This window comes from Dermacentor albipictus, chromosome 1 (assembly GCF_038994185.2).
Source record: "Dermacentor albipictus isolate Rhodes 1998 colony chromosome 1, USDA_Dalb.pri_finalv2, whole genome shotgun sequence".
NCBI classification, from domain to species: Eukaryota; Metazoa; Arthropoda; class Arachnida; order Ixodida; family Ixodidae; genus Dermacentor; species Dermacentor albipictus.
The window spans coordinates 36,068,193-36,087,004 of record NC_091821.1 but is presented as its reverse complement, the minus strand read 5'-3'; the positions used below and the strand labels follow the sequence as shown (position 1 = coordinate 36,087,004).

At 44.4% G+C, this 18,812-nt stretch overlaps 1 protein-coding gene across 10 annotated transcripts in view; it reads right to left on the bottom strand.

The window, feature by feature from the left end:
• Positions 1-18,812, bottom strand: part of Nup214 (nuclear pore complex protein Nup214) — a 357,324-nt gene that overhangs the window by 327,594 nt on the left and 10,918 nt on the right. For all 10 annotated transcript variants that reach the window (XM_065430714.1, XM_065430718.1, XM_065430719.1 and 7 more), the window contains exons 6-9: positions 13,005-13,133; positions 9,443-9,546; positions 4,842-4,939; positions 1,617-1,686 (exon numbers count right to left, since the gene is read on the bottom strand). In XM_065430714.1, coding sequence (XP_065286786.1) covers positions 1,617-1,686; positions 4,842-4,939; positions 9,443-9,546; positions 13,005-13,133 — 401 coding nt within the window. The remainder of the gene's footprint in view (positions 1-1,616; positions 1,687-4,841; positions 4,940-9,442; positions 9,547-13,004; positions 13,134-18,812) is intronic.

Below are 18,812 nucleotides of genomic sequence, written 5' to 3'. Positions count from 1 at the left end.
AGGCATCGCATTCTTTTTATGCCATCCCTCATATATTATGGCTGTATGCAGGCCAAAAAGGCAATGCCGAAGCGCACAGCTTACATATATGTACCGTGCTGAATCACCAACCGCAGTGATCGCTGCGTTGAGCAGCGCCATCCACCTCATGCAGGAAGGCTAGCGTAGACATATGGTAATTTCAAGCCTACTAGACTAGAAATGCGCGAGAACGATGCCATTGCATCACAAATATTTGATAGTGCCTGCCGCTTAGTTATTTCGTGGTTGCCTTAGGTTGGCCGTGCACGAGCATGCGCTCTTATGCTTAATGTTTTACTCCCAACGCCAAGCGATCAGATAGTGAGCAGATTTACCATTTCATGCTACTAATACAGAGACACCGGTTTTCTTTGTTGAATTAAAACCGATATAAGCAAAATAGTTCACAACACATACACACACCGTGACAGATAATGTGTGTACAGCGCAGCTGATAAAGCGAGTCACATTTTTGCACCCCCAAGAGATATATTTTCGCCTACTGTAGTTAATGATCCACCGAAAGGCTTCCCTGACGACCTTATATGAACGGACATGGTGTAAATTTCACAAAGTGCCATCTAAAACATCTCGAAATCGTTCCGCAGCACGTGACAGCAATACTTTCAAGCAGCACCACGCCGGATTGCCCAAGCCAGAGAGGAGGAAAGGCTCTCCGCGCGCCCTATCCTCCTCGCCCGATGAAATGGTCTATAAAGAGTTAAATTTATAACTCCCAGTTTTGACCCTGCATCCTTCTTCACCTTTACTAGAATGTGACAATACTATTTCTAATACAGATTTTTCAATAATAGTTTGCACGCCTAATTCTTACACGGTTGTGCAACGTGCAACCAAAAATAAAATCGTATGAAAGCTTTTGATACGATATGGCCTGATCATGCAGGTGTTTGCAAAGCGATCTTGTAGACAGATGACGACGTGAGCAGAAGTGCCGATGTCGATATTTTGTGCACTATTGTTACATCGAAGGTAAAAATAAAACTGTTGCAGCAGGCGTACATTCATTATACAAACGTGTTTTTTATATCTAAAAGAGCATACAAATCACTAACTTACTGTTTCAAGCTCAGTTTACAGCAGGCTGTTTTAGGCCGGACTTGGACGGTTGACGACAAAATGGTCAAGCAACAGTGCACCACAGCCAAGGGCCGAACGTCAACGAACCAGAACTCATGTGCCGTGGTTGTATGCAATTTTCCTCCAACCAACGCAAAGCGACACTTTCGCTTATCGGCACGTGAAGTGACACTTTTGCTTGTCGGCACGTGTTGAAGTGTGCCAATTCATGCCAGTGGTGGGCCTTTAGACACATTCACTCTGTTTTCTTTATTTTATCACCACACACTGTGTTTTACAATATTCCTTTACTCTCCAAAAATCCCCTCAGAAAATTGCTGACGGCATTTCAGCAAGAGCAGGCCTTCATTATACCTATAACCACTGTAGTTTGGTGAATGTAAGTTTTCAAGATGTAATAAAGTTGGAACTGCTCCAGGTGAAAGTAAAGCGAAAAGTTTTCTTTCATACAAAATAAAGGGCCTAAGGCAAAAGTATATGGCTACACTGCCCACCTTGTCAGCAGATTTGCAGCCAAAAACTGCAGATTCAATAGAGTTTCTGGACATGCACATGAGGATGCCCCTGGAAAGAAAAGAAAAACAAGGAGAAAAAAAGGATTGAATCACAGGCTCAAGTAAGGCTCAGATTGAAATGTATCATCCCACAGGCAGAATTAGAGGTTGCTGCAGTCAAGTTTCATTGTACAGTCAACGACCGATTATTTCCACCGATAATTTGGACATGCTTGATTATTCGGACAGTTCCATGGTACCACCACTAGCCCTATAGGCATGTATAAGGACGACCAAAATTTCGGACACCTTACAATGCGTCGTGCGATAATTCCGACTTTGACTCCACGACCGTGTGTTAATATGGAAACTGAGTCGAGCAGAAATAATTATATTTTCATACTGACACTCTGTCAGCGTGGTGGTAGTCTGCGTCATTGACACTGCAAAAACCAAAACTCCCGATGCCTAGTCAATCTAGTAGTTGCCGATGAGAATTCGGTGCATACTGTATATACTCTCATAATAATCACACTTTTTTCTAAAAAAAATTGACGCAAATTCAGGGGTGCGATCATTACATCGGTTAAATTTCCAGCCAAATTTTTTTTTTTTTTTTATGACAACAAACAGGCGGCTTCCGCTGTAACAGCACAGGACACCAAAACAATAATGTCGGCCGACGGAGCAGGCCGAACGCAATTTTTTTTTCCTTCTCGCGAGTACATTATGCACAATAAAACAGCTTCTTCCATATCAGTAATGAATAATATTGTTAATATCAGCAAGTTTGCAACAATAACATAGCCACGTCCACTTTGAGGGGACAGAAACAGAGATGGGTGCACTTAGCTGCCAGTGACATTGAAACACATGGCGGGCACGCTGCGGAAACTGCGGCATTTGTCTTCACTACTATCCTAATACAGCATGTTTCCGCTAAGGGTGGGCAAATATCTTAGCTGTGTTACAAGCGTGGGTGTATATACAGTCGATCCCAGATATATCGAACCCGGATATATCGAATTATTGCCTATATCGAACAATTGAAAAATCCCCTTGGGAATCCCATGCAAAAGCATAGCGCTATTGTTCGCGTATATAGAACTCCCATGCACCGGCATATCTATGTATCGAACACCGTGCTGAGCTGCAGCCCGGCAAGTGCGCTTCTCCCATCGCATCCCACCCCCGCAAGTGCGCTTCTGCTCACGAAGCTCTCACGATGTTCCCGCGATCTCACGCACGCCGCCCCGCACTCCGAGAAAGGGGCGTGTGGGTAAAAGGCACGTGACGAGGAACACTTGGAGTGTGACTGGGTGTGAAAGAGAAGCGGGAGGGAGAAACCACGCAGACCGCAGGCACCCGTTTCCTGTGTTTTGGTTGGCTGACACCGCTGGCGCAGCGAGACGAACGAGGTCAGTGCAGCTTGGGCTTGTGGTAGTGCAGAGACGCAGAGCGGTGCGTATTTCGATTCGCTTTGTTCCTTTTATTCACGAGGCCAACGCGGAGGCTTGAGACTCGTGTGGTGCAGTGCGTTTTTCTTTCTGCTTTTGGCACGTGTTCCGGAGCCATGGCCGCAAAAAAATGCAAGAATTTGGATTTTTCAACAAAGGCTTCGAGTTCGACATATTCTGGATTGACTGTATAGGGTACACTTCTAACGTATCAGTGTAAAGGCGGCTACTATCATTGCCGCTCGCGATTTGTTGCGTACCTACGTGTGCAGACGAAAAGAATCAAAAGGCGCCTTTTTTTGTTGTTGTTGACCAAAACCATTATGAAGCCTACAAATAATAAAGCCAAGGTAAGTTTGGTTGTAGCTTTCTTTTTCATGGAAGCGTGGAAAGTGATGAAAGGAATGGAATTGGGCATCTGCTTAAGAATGCTTGGTGCAAGCAGACCGCTTGGTATGTCTTCGAGAGTCGTTCACGTAGCATTCGACAGATGGTAAGTGTAACCATCATTAGCTAGACTTGGCACACGACATATCGCTGCAACAAGTTCGGGGTGCAATCATTACACGGGAAAGAAAAAAGTCGAATTTCGACGACAAAATTCAGGGATGCGATCATTATGCAAGTGACATCATTATGCAAGTAAATACTGTACACTGACAGTACTTTTGTCTATCTGAATCAACAGCATGACAATGGTTGAGGTACAGGCTGCAATGGTTTTGTAGCATTTCTTTCCACTCAATTCTATGCCACTTTTATCATCCACTGTTCATGGCCAGCTGATCCAATTGATAATATGTTGAGAATGTCCCTCTGGCCATTGACAAAGCGTGAAAACCGAAAGCATAAAGGAAATTGCTAGAAAATCGTAGCCACAGAATGTCTAGGCCAAAGGAAAGCATATGTGCGTGCAGCACCATGCATTGGCAAACTTGGGTCGTATTCGTTGACGATTACTTTCTAAAGATACTTTCATTTTCACTATATATGACGTCACTAGCACCAGACACGCCGATAAATTGCAATGTTTCCGCACTGTGATAAGATAGCGTGCTTGGCACCATGCGAAGAATGATGTCACTCGTAGAGACCAACACATTTCGCACTACGTTGGCCCCAGATACCAAATACAGAGCAGCAGTATTCTTGAGCGATCACTTTAGATACTGCTATAACTTTCACGAAGCTCGGCTCGTACTTGTCGAAGTATGTGGCCAACAGCATTCCTGGCACCGTGCGCAGATAGTGAGCTTGACACAGTACCAGAAGTGCTGCTAGTGGATTACACCGACGCATTCGGTGCCGAGTAACGCAAAATCTGGCGAAAGTGACAGCATCTCCAAAAGTTATTGGCCGAGAATACAGCTCTAGATTATAGTTAAGCACAAAGTGAAACAACAGCAACCTTCGCAAAAACGTGCTGTCACCATTTTGAGATGGCGATGGCACTGCATCTGACGACTGACGGTAGGCTGTTGCCAAGACTGCTAACACTGTTTTGATTTCATATCTGACTGAAACGTGCAGGCAATTTTTTAACCCATTTTTACGAAAAGATGCGTGTTAGATTCGGGTAAACATGGTAGAAGTCAGCAGGCTAGCCAAAACTTTGAAGTTTATTTGAATGATCCAGATTCAGTGTTGTAGACAACACTGTGACATAGGTAGTGCAGACTGGTGCAATTGAACATGCCATCATTTATATTATGATTTGCAAGAAAGCATATGCACATCTGCATTCAGAACAAGCTTACAAGGTGCTCACCAATCTGGCTGATGGTAAAGCCAAAAACGTTCCTTTGGGTGCTCCCCCGTCTGCAGGCATGGTTCTCCAAAATCAGTGTAGACAACTGGAGATGTTTTCTGTACATATAAAAGGAGCATTGTCATGATAAGGAGTAAGAAAATTTCAATCATTGCCTCGAGCATATGTCAAAGTACACCTTGTAGCAACTTTGGAGATGAACTCTCTTTTTCTCCTTTGAAAATTTTTGAAGGTGTGCGAATATAAAAATTTTCGAATATGAATCGAATATTGAATTATGATATGCACGTGCACTTATTAACAAGTTGGGTTAATTTGTTATGTTGGAACATTGCAATTGCATTGCTAATGTTAAAAGATTAGACTAGCAACTTGGTAAATTTATTAATTCCCACTAGCTGTCCTCGCCAGCCTGCACCTTATTATACCGCATCAAATGCCCGTAAACTTGGGGACATTTGACCTTATGCCAGTCATCACTCATCGTACTTGCACTGTCAAGCAATAAGCGAAGAATTGCGGATGGTGCTGCAAAAAGAAATGAAGAAGAAGAAATGAAAGGAAAAGACAAACTTGTTGTCGACAAACTCGTGCCCCTTGCAACCGAGAGGCTGGCTTTCGAGCACAGTTTAGACGTATAGTGGCTAAGTAAGCTTTAGAGGTGAAATTTCGCTAGTAGCACGAAATCATCACAAAATTCTGCACGAAATCACCTCAATATTCTCAGATTAGATAAAAGCAAATGCTAAGAACCGTCTTTGCTTCTGCGCAGCCTGCAATATATTCGATCTGATTAGAATATTCGAACATTTTCGAATATCTATTTTCTAAAAAAATATTAAATATATAAAATATTCAAAGTATTCAAACTTTTTGTACATTCACACACCCCTAAAATTTTTGCTTGGTGAGCATTTCTGCAGCTAAAAATATTAAAGCAAAAACATGGGCATGCCTTCAAGACCTTAAATACAAATTGAATTAATTTCATTACAATTATATTCGCTATGCACATTTGACATTCAGAACTTTAATACATGCTGCTGAGGGAAGAGTAATTTGCAAGTGCGACAATTACTGGAGTGCCCACAACGTAAAGACACAAGTTGCAGTCATCTGTTTTAGAGATGCACTACTATAAGCAAGAACTGAATCTACCTTACAACATTTGCTTTACACCAAGAGAGAAAATAGTAGCAGAGAAGTCACCTCCTACAGACAGGGTGGTATGTGCGATTCAGAAATTGTGCACTGCACTGGAGTTTTTCCAGAAGTCATGTTCTGCCAATTGCTACCATCTCCTCTGAAACAGAGGGCCACACAAAGGAGCACCACACACCCACAAATATGTAGCGCCAACACAGCAGTGTGAAGAGCCAGCATTAGTGAATTTCGTAGAAAAAGGCAATAAAATCGGCCAATCTGCATCTTCTGTCATCTTGAAATACAATGCAATTACCTGAATATTAGTAGTGCAATTATTAATTAATTAACTATCAATATATTCAGACATTTTTGTGACCCCGTCCGTGTACAAAAAAATCAGTCAGCAACTCTGTTTACTTTCTGCACATAAACTGAAGCACCAAAGTGCGACAATGCGACCGCTTTTGGTCACCTAGGCTAGACTAGGTAAACCCTGTGCACACACTCGCCGAGGCCCAGCATGCTGCAGCCACGGCATTTCCTTTTCTGTTTTTTCCTCCATTCCTTGATCATTTGTTCGCTCCACATCTCCTCCTCCTGAGCATCACCCTCGTCGCTCCCCCATTGGCCGGCGCACCTTGTTGATAAGCGCGCTTTGCTGCCTCGCTTGCCTGAAGCATTTTCAGGGTGTCTACTAAGTTGACATTTCCAAATTCCCTGAGTTTTCCAGGTTTTCCCTGAGCACTTTCGCTAAATTCCCTGAATGAGCCAGAACTTTGTTTTATGTCAAGGCAGGCCGACACCATGTTGCTCGATGCTGTCACTCTCTAGTAAGCACGTTGAGACACAAAAATGACTTAATCCAGCTTGAATAGTAAGGAGTAATGTCTATTTAAAAAGAAAACAGAGGGAAGGTGTTAGTAAAATGCACAGCGAAAAAAATCGTAAAACCCATTCCGAATTGAGTCGAACCTTTTCAAATACGAATGATAAGGAGATGCATACATGAGTAAATATTTTTGAATATGAGCTATTTTTATCAACTGATAGCAAGCTCATCGGTATGAGGCCTGAGCTTTGTCACAACTAAGATTCTCAGCAGCTGCAAAGTCAACCTCAACTGCCCTGACATACTCTCAGCCCGTACACAACATCTCAGTGTTGGGTTTGAAGAACTTATTTTGGTTTGAATGAGGAACACCTGCATTTCGGTGTCAGCCAACACTTTGTTTTTTGCGCTCAAGCTTCTTCAAAGAGGCGGCAGCACGCTTCGTTTCTCGTTCATTCCTCAGTGCGTCGATCCTTTCGGTTCTCATCCTCCTACTGCCATGCGTTCACCTCATGGATCCTTTGAAGCATCCTCTTGGTCAGTTGTACAGTCAATGTCTGATTTTTCGGACTCCCTATGTACCGCAAAAACATCTGAAAAATCTGGCAGTCCGAAAAAAATGAATGCATGTCTTTAACTGCCCTCAAGGGCTAAAATTGGCACAGGCACGTCCGAAAAAGCTCTTAAGGCCTGCCAGCACGCTCATTAGACATATCAGTGCTCATACTGTGCCAGGAGATCGGGGTGCACATGTGTAAAATTAAGGAATACATAGTGTATAATTAAGGAATACATACCGTGTCCCGTGAGAATTGCCCCTTCTCACGCTTGTTATCCTTCACCGCATGACACTCCTGTACTAAGGCAAAGCTAACTTTTAAAAACTGGCATTACGCAACGCACTGTGCTCTGCGAGCTTCGAAGCCAATGGCGAGGATTACAAAGGCGGAGTCGGTGTCATTGCTAACAGTGGTGAATTCTTTCAATGAAAAACAGCACCGCATGGCAAGAAGCTTAATATCGAACATCGAAGCAGCTAGGCCTAGCGTTGCTGCAGGGGTGACTACAGCTGCCAGTAAATCTGCGTGCGAAAGCGCCGGTTCGAGGCAGCGAGGTAATCAAAACAGCAGCGGTGGTGGCTTTGATTAATGCCGTTTCACACCTGGGAGTTGTGGAAAAAAGTCTGGAAAATCGGACAGTGAAGGGTTCTTGTGTGCGAAATTTCAGACGTTCTGATACATTGACTCTATGGGGCACATGGTGGTGTCGCGAAGTCATCCAATTTAACGACCATCCATCGGTAAGTCGGTCGTTGACTGTACACTGGCAACTTCTCCAGCTGACGACATGGCGTCAAAGACAATTGGTTACGATTCCTGCCTGTTATTCGAGCCAGCATTACCACAATTTTCATTCCCTTTCAATAAAATTACAACCAATTTTCCCTGATAGAAGCACAAATTCCCCTAGTTCTCCCTCAGTTTTTCCAGACTACTCAAAATCCGTGAGAATTCCCAATTTTCCCGGTTGGTAGACACCCTGGAAGAGCAGGAAAGAAGAGGATTTGCTTTCCCGCCAGCTTGCTGGATGGCGCTAATTACCTCTGCCACCGAAGCAGCGGAGTTGCCGAGACTTGACTGGGCCTCCATTGCTGCTGCTTCCCTCTGCGTGCTCATATGTTTTTTCCTTCGTCTGCTGACAGATCGGCACTGTGCTTACCTTCTTCATCCTGCATTCTTAATGTGAGTCATGTCTTATCAAGATGACAAAGTCAATGCCGCAGATCATAATCATGTTGGTGTGCTTCGTTCTGTTGCGGCATCACCGCATTCAAAAGACAATGAGAATGATATACTGGGTGTCACCTTCGCGTCTTTGTATTCAGGATCTGTCTTGTCGTACAGAACTGGATATGGCACACCGTCTCCTACAACCTTTTCATCAGGACGTCTCAGTTTAGACGGGTCATTGTGAAAAAACAAGCACCAACGAGACCAACCAAAACAAGTGCAAGCGAGAGCTGACGCAAACAGATGATAGTACGAAACAAGCGGTCCACCTGAGCCAGACGCAAGTAGGAATAGAGCGGTCGGGTGGGTCCGCATAATAAGTTTTCTGCGCGTACGTCACTGTAGGGGCCACTCTTATTGGTCTCCTCCGTTCACGGCTCGCTTGCCATCGGGGCGAATCACAAAAAAATCGGCCCAGGAACAATCCCTCCTGCGGCACATGTTTTGTCACTCGTGTGGCTGGGGCATTACGGCGCAACGCAAAAACGGCAACCTTGCCATTTAAGAGAGAATAAAAAGTGCGGCGTTGAGGGGTTCCTCTTAAGCCTTTCTTCTATGGCAGAGACAGCGCAATGCTGGTCGGAGGCGCCGCCGCGTGATTTGGTGCGCTGCTGAGTGCATTATCGGAGCGCAGTATGTTAACCCTTGCAAACGCTTGTGCGTTCGAATTACCAGGCGTTTTCGCCCATTGGAATACGCACAACTTTGACAGGACCACAGTGCCAATTCGAATAAAGCGAAAGTTCGAATTGAGCATATTTGAATTAACGAGATTCGACTGCATTGCATTATAGGGTTGTTACGAAAAGACAAAGGTTCTTTAAATTATCACTCACCGTGAATGCGACAATCACAAGGTTTGCCTGGGAATCTGTTGTGCGGGTTGCTGGACCATAAACAACAGCAAAGACAGTCGGGGCCAACCAACACACACTTAGAACTGAAAAAAAGAGTAATAAATAAGACAGAAATAAGTTCAGAACAATAAAAAAAAATCCTCATGCATGTCTGACATGCACCATCTTTAAAGCTACTTTGAAGCATGCAACAACATGAGCTCCACCATAACTAAGAATTATAGACATCAACAACCAGTATCACTAGAGGCCGCAAGCAGAGTCCTTCCATGTTTTTCTGGTCACGAAACTCCGCCGTCACGCTATGGGAGAGGTTCATATACTGCCCAAAGGTGCCGCGACGCGGCGCCACTGTGCCACAGAGGGCATCGTTCGCGTACCGAAACGCGTGCGCAGTGCGAGGCGAGCCGAGTGATCGGGTGCGTCCTGTGCATGTGCTGCGCAATTTTTCGAGTGCTGGGCTGTTTAGTTGAAGTGGCGGGGTGGGACAACGATGCTGAACACGTGTTGCAAGTAACAGCTGATGAAGTAGAATGGTGGTATCATCTCTAACAAGCCACTTAAAAAAAAAATTGCTGTATTTGTGATGCGGCTACTTGTGTTCGTTTGAGAGTTGTCTTGCCATGTGTTATGAAATGCTTTAGACTTTCTTGTTGATAGAAACAATCGATTATGCATTCTGTATTTATTGCCATTCGTTTGCTCGTGTTTGTTTCCTGCCCCCCAATGCATATCTCTCACGTTTGATGTTATTTCTTTACGCTTATTTATATCAGTGTCATGCTTTTAACAAACTTCTTGCATTGTGAATGGCGGACCATTCGTGACCGGACGCCTCTGTGCTGTCTGTATTTCTGTCCGCTTATTTTAATGATAAATGAATGATCATGCTTGTATGTTGTTTTTGCACCAACACGTTCTATTTCTTTTCTTAATCGAATTATAAAGTTTTTAACATATTGTAAATAGTTGCGCATTAAGAACCAAAATACCTAGTCTCGCCGTTTCTGCGTCGAAACCACGAGCAGCGTGAATAAGTGCTGGGCTTACTGACGCTTCTAAACGACTGTTTGCTAAAGCAATTGCCTAATTACAATACAGCTAGTTTCAACTGCGCAGGTCCTAACACTTTACGTTCGCCTCAATCCGTTGCTAAAAGCCGCACCGAAGCGAAGTTTGTCTTGCATTAATCCTACCTAAATCTCATTCAGAAATGGCATCGCTTTGCTGAGAAATCGTAAGCGCATGGAGCAGCTCAATTTCCTTTTCTTTGTCATTAAGTATTCTACGGTAGCAGCCCTTTGCAATAACAATTTCATTCTTTTGATCTCCTTATAAGATACTGCCCACAGTCAGAGTCCTTCTCTGCCACAGTTAAACAGAAAGTGAACAGCTGTGCTCGGCGAACAATCTCGCGCTATGCGCAACGGGGAGTTGGCGCTTACTGGTAAGCGGCGGTGCAACAGCCCATATGTTTGCATCTGGTGAAAAGTGGGACCACTGGCGCTTTGTTGCGAATGCGCGGAGTTTAATCTCAGGCAAATATTAAAAAGCGGAGACCACCAAAGTGTTGAGGCGAACGGCGTTGATGTAGAAATGTGAACCGAGACCAGCCGGCCGTGTACAGCGGACGCATTTCGACGGGGGCGAAAGGCAAAACACCAGTTTATTTAAATTCAGGTGCATTTTAAAGACATCTAGTAGTGAAGTTTGTTTTGCATTACTCCTACCTAAATCTCATTCAGAAATGGCATCGCTTTGCAGACCTTTAGGTGCATTTAAAGACATTTAGTAGCGAAGTTTGTCTTGCATTAATCCTACCTAAATCTCAATTCAGACGTTTATTTACGTTTATTTAAATTCAGGTGCACTTTAGAGGATCCCAGGTGGTCAAAATTAATTCTGAGTCCCCCACTACAGCATGCCTCATAATCGTATAGTGGTTTTGGCTCTTGAAATCCCAGATTATTTATTTATTTATTTATTTATTTATCTGAGACCGCCGCAAGCTCCATGTTATGAGCGGCTTTTTTTTTTTTCGTCCCAGGCGCTCATATCATGGCAGAAGACGCGCTCAGGCAGTAATTTAAGCATATTCAATGCTAACAATAGTTACGTGAAACTAGAGCGATGGTTGAGGAAGTTGAGAAAGCTAGACTACCGAGACTGCCCCACACACAACCACAGCGGTAGCGGCGTTCGCATGCCCTCTCATGCACGGTTGCACCTCTAGCGGCGGGCGCTGGCTCTATATGAAACTGAGGCGGCAGTTTCGTGACCAGAAAAAAAATGGAAGGACTCTGCCGCAAGCTAGAAAAAGGTGATGTTTCTATGGGAAAGTGCCTTTTTTTCCTGAATAACTTATCACAAATGCTGTCATTCAAAAATGTCCACAGGCAACCTCTAGCCCCACATCCAATATTAGCAGTAGTTTTTTGCAGCCGAAAACCCATTCCGAAATGCGCTCAATATTTAAAGTACGTGAGCCCATGGGAACCGCCAAAATTTCAAGGCTTTTTCGAGCTGTGAAAAGTAATCTGCAAAGAAACTATGGTGATTACTGGAATATTGCAGGTGTTTTACTAACTTCAAAAACTACACTTTCAAGCATGTCATAACTGCAAGTCTCTAAAGAAAAAGGAAGGAAATGGACAGATGTAGCAAAATTGCTATCTTCATAACACAGTAAAAAAAAACACAAAAGTACAGATATATAAGCCTGCTGGTAAGCTGCACATTCAGTCAGGCTGTGGCTGAGCATGATGTAGCACAGTTTGGCACAGCAATTGCATCACTGAAGTTACAAGCACTAAAATATGACCTAGAAAATGTTGCAGTTTCACCCAATCACTGAAAGCAATAGCAAAAAATTATAGTATTGCACAAAGTAAGGCTCATAGATTTATGGGCGGTATAAGTTGCAATAAATTGCAGTAAACAATTGCTTACTTACTAAACACTTTTCAAACGGATGAAATAGTGAAAACGACGACCAAAAATAAACTGCAGCTTATTTTCTATGGTTTAGGCAGTTTATTTTTCTGTCAACAAGGCTTCTGTATGAAAGCCACTAACATCTTACAAGTCTTTTACCCTACCCTTCCTGATTGGCATTTTCACTATTTCATTCGTTCAACATTCCTCTCGACCAGATGAGATGTAGTCGAACAATCCATTTAAACACGTTTGATGTCACGTGCCCAAACACAAACATGAACAATGAGGAGTGCTGGCAGCGGAGAATGTCTACGCGGCCCAACGTGAATGTTCTGTGCTGCCACTCTTTTTATTGTTTCACTGTGCCGTGCCTCTGAAACACTGGATGCACCGGAAGACAGCATGTATAAAGGCACCAGCTTTCTCGGATCGCCCTGGCGGTCACAGCAAATGACATGACCTCGAACACACAGTGCATAGGCCATATATGCATTGTCAGGGACAATACAGCGACGGAGGCATGAGTGCACCTTGAGCATCCATGTTATTGCCATCACAATAAAAATAAAAATGAGAAAAAAAGGAATGGAGGACAGAGACACACCCAAGACGCTGTTCTCAGAGACCATAGGGGGTGGAATGTTTTTGGCCTCTTGCATGTTCGGCTTATACTGGGTCAGGCTGCCATCCTTCTTGCCCACCACAAGCTGCTTTCCTTTGGGGCTCCAACACACTGCGCCACAAGACACAGGAAGAAGAAAACTATTTTCACCAACATCTTGCAAAATGCAAATTTGCATTTATTATTTACCTCCAGTCTTGTAAATCTGGCCCATCTCAATCAATTTGGTAAGCCTAAATTTGCTCTGTAGCTTGCCTTGAGACAAAGTCCATTTTGTAAGAAAAATGGACATTGTCCGTTAGCAAAAATAATAATAAAAGTTAACAAACACTAATTTAGAGATTCAAGGCAAAATCATGACATACGCACTATCTGGATTTCCCCATCGAGGCTCTTTCGAACAACCTAAAATGAACAAAGAAGTGATATCCTTTACACCACACCTTCTGTTGCACTCATGAGCTTTTGAGTGTGAAGGGAGTGAAACAGGAGCAGGATCCAAGCAGCATTAGATGATAATTCGGAGGAAAACTTCTGTGAAGCATGAATGCATAATTAAGAAGATAATCTAGCAGCACACAACATAACCAGGGAGTTAGGCTATCCAAGGGCTGAGACTTCCCAAAATCATTTTGTAGCAATTTTTGGAGCAGGTGAAATGTCATTCTGAAAAGATGAGAGCAGGCAAATTCTGATTCCGGAGCAGCCCATAGCCCATATATTTTTATTACTGGAGCAGTCTGGAGCACGCAAATTTTAATTTAGAGCATTAATATGAGTAGGTGGGGTAACAGTCACAAAACCCTGCATTCTGCAGCACTAAAGAAGGGTTGAAAAGAAGCCTAAATGCATTTTTGATACTATTTCTGTACTAAGTGCTGATGATGTGAGTGGAGGTGTTTTCAAACAGATGTAACGAATCTAGGGGTAATGAACACCAGTGTTTTAGTCAAAAACATTTCTAGGTAATCTGACCGCACCAACTAGCTCAAACCAACATTCTACACGTGACTGACTTTGCCACTCCCTAACTCACTAGAAGCACTGTACAAACTGGAGTTCACATTGAGGGATGGGATGCAAGATACCTGAATATGCTAAAAGTAGCGACTTCCTCCTCTTCTTATCAAAGTCCCCTCAACACACGTGCCTCCCCTCACTGCTCACACCCTCAGTTTGTTCTTTTTGATCGCGGTGTTCGCAGCGATATCAGGATCCACAATCAGTGCGACTGCCACGACAGCCCCGCAATCAACAGCAACTGTCACGGCACGAGCACAAGGAAAATCCATTATCAGTGCAATTGCTGTAATTGCTGCGACAGCCCCCCAATCAACAGCAACTACCACGGCACGAGCACAAGGTAAAAAAAAGACGATAAAATAAAAGGTGCAGCCGGCAGCACACCGATACTCATGCACTTGTTTCTGCGGAAACGGTGAAAGCACAACCACGTGACTCCACTCCACCAACAGGGAGGCATGGATAAGCCCTCAATTTCCTCGCCTGCCCTCACTCACTGGCTTGGGCAGCAGGATATAAGAATTTTGCTACTTTTAGTTTTATTCAGGGAGCCTGATTGGGTGCTGCTGTTGGCACCAATTAGCAGCCAGAATACGAAAGCTACTTTTACAAGAGCTCCAAGACCAACCACACAATGCCCTGCAGAGCTCTGGCGATCTCGCGCTGACGCCTGCCAGAGTCAAAGCTGTTTTGGCACATTGTGGTATGATTTCAGTCCTTTTTCCGCTTTCAGCACAATTTGGCATGGCAATTTACAGGAGTAACAAGATGGTGCAATCACTGAAGGATTCCTACCCTTGCTATCCTCCTTACCAGCTGAAGACAGTTCTCCTATTCACAGAGTGCTTGAGTCATAATGAATAACAATGCTGTTCATAATAAATGTACTTTTAAAGGCAAATAACATTTTCTATTCATGGCTTCCCAAGTGCTTCAGTGCCTGACATGCTGTTGCCAGGGCTATTTCGTTTTCAATGTTTGGATCACTATGTGCTATTTTTGCATTGTTTTTCCACATGCAGTGGCCACACTACTGGTGCTCTCTTATCGAGCACTTTTTTTCACATCATCAATACATTTCATTTGTATGGTGTTTCTTGATTGTTTATGCGCCGAAATTTCACACCACATACATTATGATAACCAGAGCATCCACTATGCCACGTTCCCTTTCACCAGAAAATTTGAAAAGACTATTTCCCCATTCAAGAATATGGAGTACAGGCAATATAAGGTTTCCATGATTAAGAGCACTTCAATGTAAACAACATAAAACTATTGTCCAAGCTCCTGGTAAGAACGTCATGGCTACGAGGATCAAGCAAAGCACATGGTAGCCAACATCACTATTAATAGTAGTGTGTTCTGCAAGAATGTGTACTTGAGAGTTTATATTAAGTTTTTCCATTCAATTTATAAATTATACGATTTACTAAAGAACCAAATTACAAAAAGTTGATTATTGTCTTAAGCATGAAGCATGAAAGCGAGACAACTTCAGTTTCTTTGGTAGATTCTGCCAAAAGCTCGCTGTTATGAATGGCCTGCAAGGGTACAGACCTACAAAATTTTCCCAGCCAGCTGCAGCTGCGGAGGTGGCAAGCTTCCCAGATGCGACTTTGGAACCCTTCCCCACCTGCTGCGACTAGTTTTGTAGGGACGACGATGTGCCGCACCAACACCCCCTCGGCGTCGCTACACCAAAACGCGGTCAGCGGACCAAGTATCGTTAGCGGATTCGCCGTGGTCGCCACGGCTTGTTTGAAGCGGTGGAACTCATGGGAGAAGATGTCTTGCGGTCGTCTCACGGGGCTTAGAATTCATGGACAGAGGCGGCAGCCATTGCATGCAGGGTCAACACTGGAATGAAGAGGCACCTGCTCGGGGCAGGACCAGTGTCTGCGAGAACCCTCTCACCTTGGTGTGGTCAGTGAAACCTGCGCGGAAGTGAGTGCGTAAACCCTCCCCTTCAAAGACGGGTCGGCTACGATGACTTTGGACGCTACGTTTCGCTGAACGGCCATATTTCCCTCACCTAGGGATCTAGGGAGGACAGAGTGCTTTTAAGCAGTTGTTGCACAGCTGCTGAGTGTGCATTCCCCTTTCAGTCATGTTAGACTGATGAACTGTAACGTTCTCATGTACATACTGTAAATAAATCCCACATTCCCCGTTCTCCATGAGAACAAATCTCTCCCTTCAACAACGTCCTCAGCGTGGATAAGTTGGACGACGGCATGGGCCAGCTACCATCTATTTCATGCCTGACCCCAACCATTACATCGCTAAAGGTTACAAGACAACCAAAACTTATTCAACATCCAGGGCATCACTTCTGTCATAACTGTGTGGCCCTTACCATCCCTATGCGGCACTAATTTGGTCAATATAAGTTTACCAAAAACAGGATTCTCATAAAACGTTTTTTCCCAGGCTTACATACCATATTTTTACACGTACAACCTGCACCAATATTTCAAGAAAGTTAATAAAGTTCGGGTGCAGATTATATGCGAATTTCGCCTTGAAGTGTGGCTTCACGGCAGCACGCGCCGCGCTGCCGTAACTCAACACCTCAAGGCAAGCTTCTCCGCCATTCAAAGTTTAATCTCCTAGGGAACTCTGCCCTCTCTCCACTCCAGCACATCAAAGCTTCCTTCTCCCCTGCTTCATGGTCGCCCATTTTCGTCCCCTTTACGGGTTGCCATTTTGCGTTTAGCAGTTAGCCAATCACACAAAAGGCACTGGCAAACTCGTACGTCACTCGTTTCCGCTGCGCTCCCTCGGTCCGCGCTTCGTGATACATCGGTGGGCCACATCACCAATGCAATTTTTGGTTCGGTGGCGTTTTCTTCATCGCCATTGCCCATGCAAGGGCTGCTCTGTCCGCGCTCTCAACCGCTGTCATGTCAATGCTAGCTATGAGGTGATCCGATTCACGCCACATACCACGGGACTGATTCATCCGGGATAGAGTCCAGCATGAGAATCCAGCTTTTAATAGTATTTAGTGCAAAGAAACGCACACATGAGAGAAGGCACACAGGACACAGCGCTTCTACAGTGCCTTCTCTCGTGTCGTGCGTTTCATAGCACTAAAAACTATTAACATGCAATACCAACAAGCCCACCAGTCTGTTTTGTTTAATCCAGCTTTGTGCGAAGAATAGAGGAACACAGCCGCTGGCCGAGGATACGACATGGACGAGTCACGCATATGCAAATGGAGACTGTTTTTTGCAAAGATTTGAGCATTGTTGTATGTGGTTATTTCTGCGGATTATATACGCTGATTTTCTTTTCTTTTTTTTCTTCCCGGGCTGTTGTAATTGGGGGTGCGGATTATATGCGGAAAAATATGGTGGCTGGACAAACCTTTAATTGGCACCTACCCACCAAGAATGCATGTACTTGATTGCAGAAATGGTTGCATTATATTTACCCCAACCCATAGGCGTCCACTACAGGGGGGGGGGGGGGGGGCACCAGGGCCCGAGCCTCCTCCAGAGTTTTCTGGGGTGGGGGTGGGGTACGACACTAGCATGCGCGACGTGGCTGCCAAGGTACTTATTTCCAAGTTATCAGTTTGGAGCATTCTAAATGATGGCCTTTCACCCGTACCACCTTAACCAGCACCAATGCTTGGATGATAGAGACCTGTAGAATTGCCTAGATTTCTCGAATTGGGCCCTCAGAAAAGCCGATGCGTCACCGGACTTTTTTGAGCAACATGATGTGCACAGATGGCGCCAATTTTCGCAGAAATGCCTAGGTAAATTTGCATAATGCACACTATTGAAGTGACTTCAATCTACACTGGGTAAAGCGTAATCAGCACCAGTACTAGTGGTTGTTCAATGTGTGGTGCGGAATTTATGCTGGTGCTACAGTTTGTCCCATCTTTTTCGATCACACACTGACTGAATGGCATTACGCGGACGAAATTCTCGATGGAGTGGTTGATTAATTTTTCAGCGAAGTCTCGCTGTCACATCTTCCACTTCTGTCGCATCAGCGAAATGGAGCATCCACACACAGCAACAGCCGAGCACGAAACTGGCTGGATGAGACTTTTCATGCGCAATAGATTGGAAGGCATGGGCCCGTAAATTGGCCAGCTAGGTCACCTGACCTCTCTCTACTCGATTTCTTCTTTAGGGTTATATGAAATATTGTGTTTACATGATCGAGATGACGACGTGAGATCAGCTCAAGGCAAGGATAACGGATGTCTGCTGTAGAATTCCAGCGTCGGTCATCAAGAATGCCATTGAAGATGTGATAAAGCTGACTGAGTACTGCGTAGCTGCAGAAGGAGACCTATGCGAACACGTCCTCTAAGCAGCAGCTGGTGTTCAACAGGGCTTATGAATTCATAGACACAGTCGAACCCACTTATAACTGTGAACGGTCAGGAGGCAGGGAACAAAGTGTGTTTATTATAAGACAAGGGGCTTCTTATATATAAGGACAGGTACAAATATGAGCATGCGCACTTCGTACCGTAAGGGCACGTGTTAACATGACAGTGCGCATACTTACATCTTCCTTCTTTTCGAAGAGAAAACAAAGAGAACAAAAAAGTTTACAAGTTCGCATGTCAGGGACCTAATGCTGTGGTCTCTCTGGCAGGGGGTAACGTTGTGGCGGTCTACGCCAACGGTCACTTCTACGAAGGATGTCCTCATGGGTAGAACTGGCAACTGCGTCCTTGTTTGGCGGCCCATCAACCTTTGAACGGGTGACTTCAGTTGCTCGTCCCTTGGC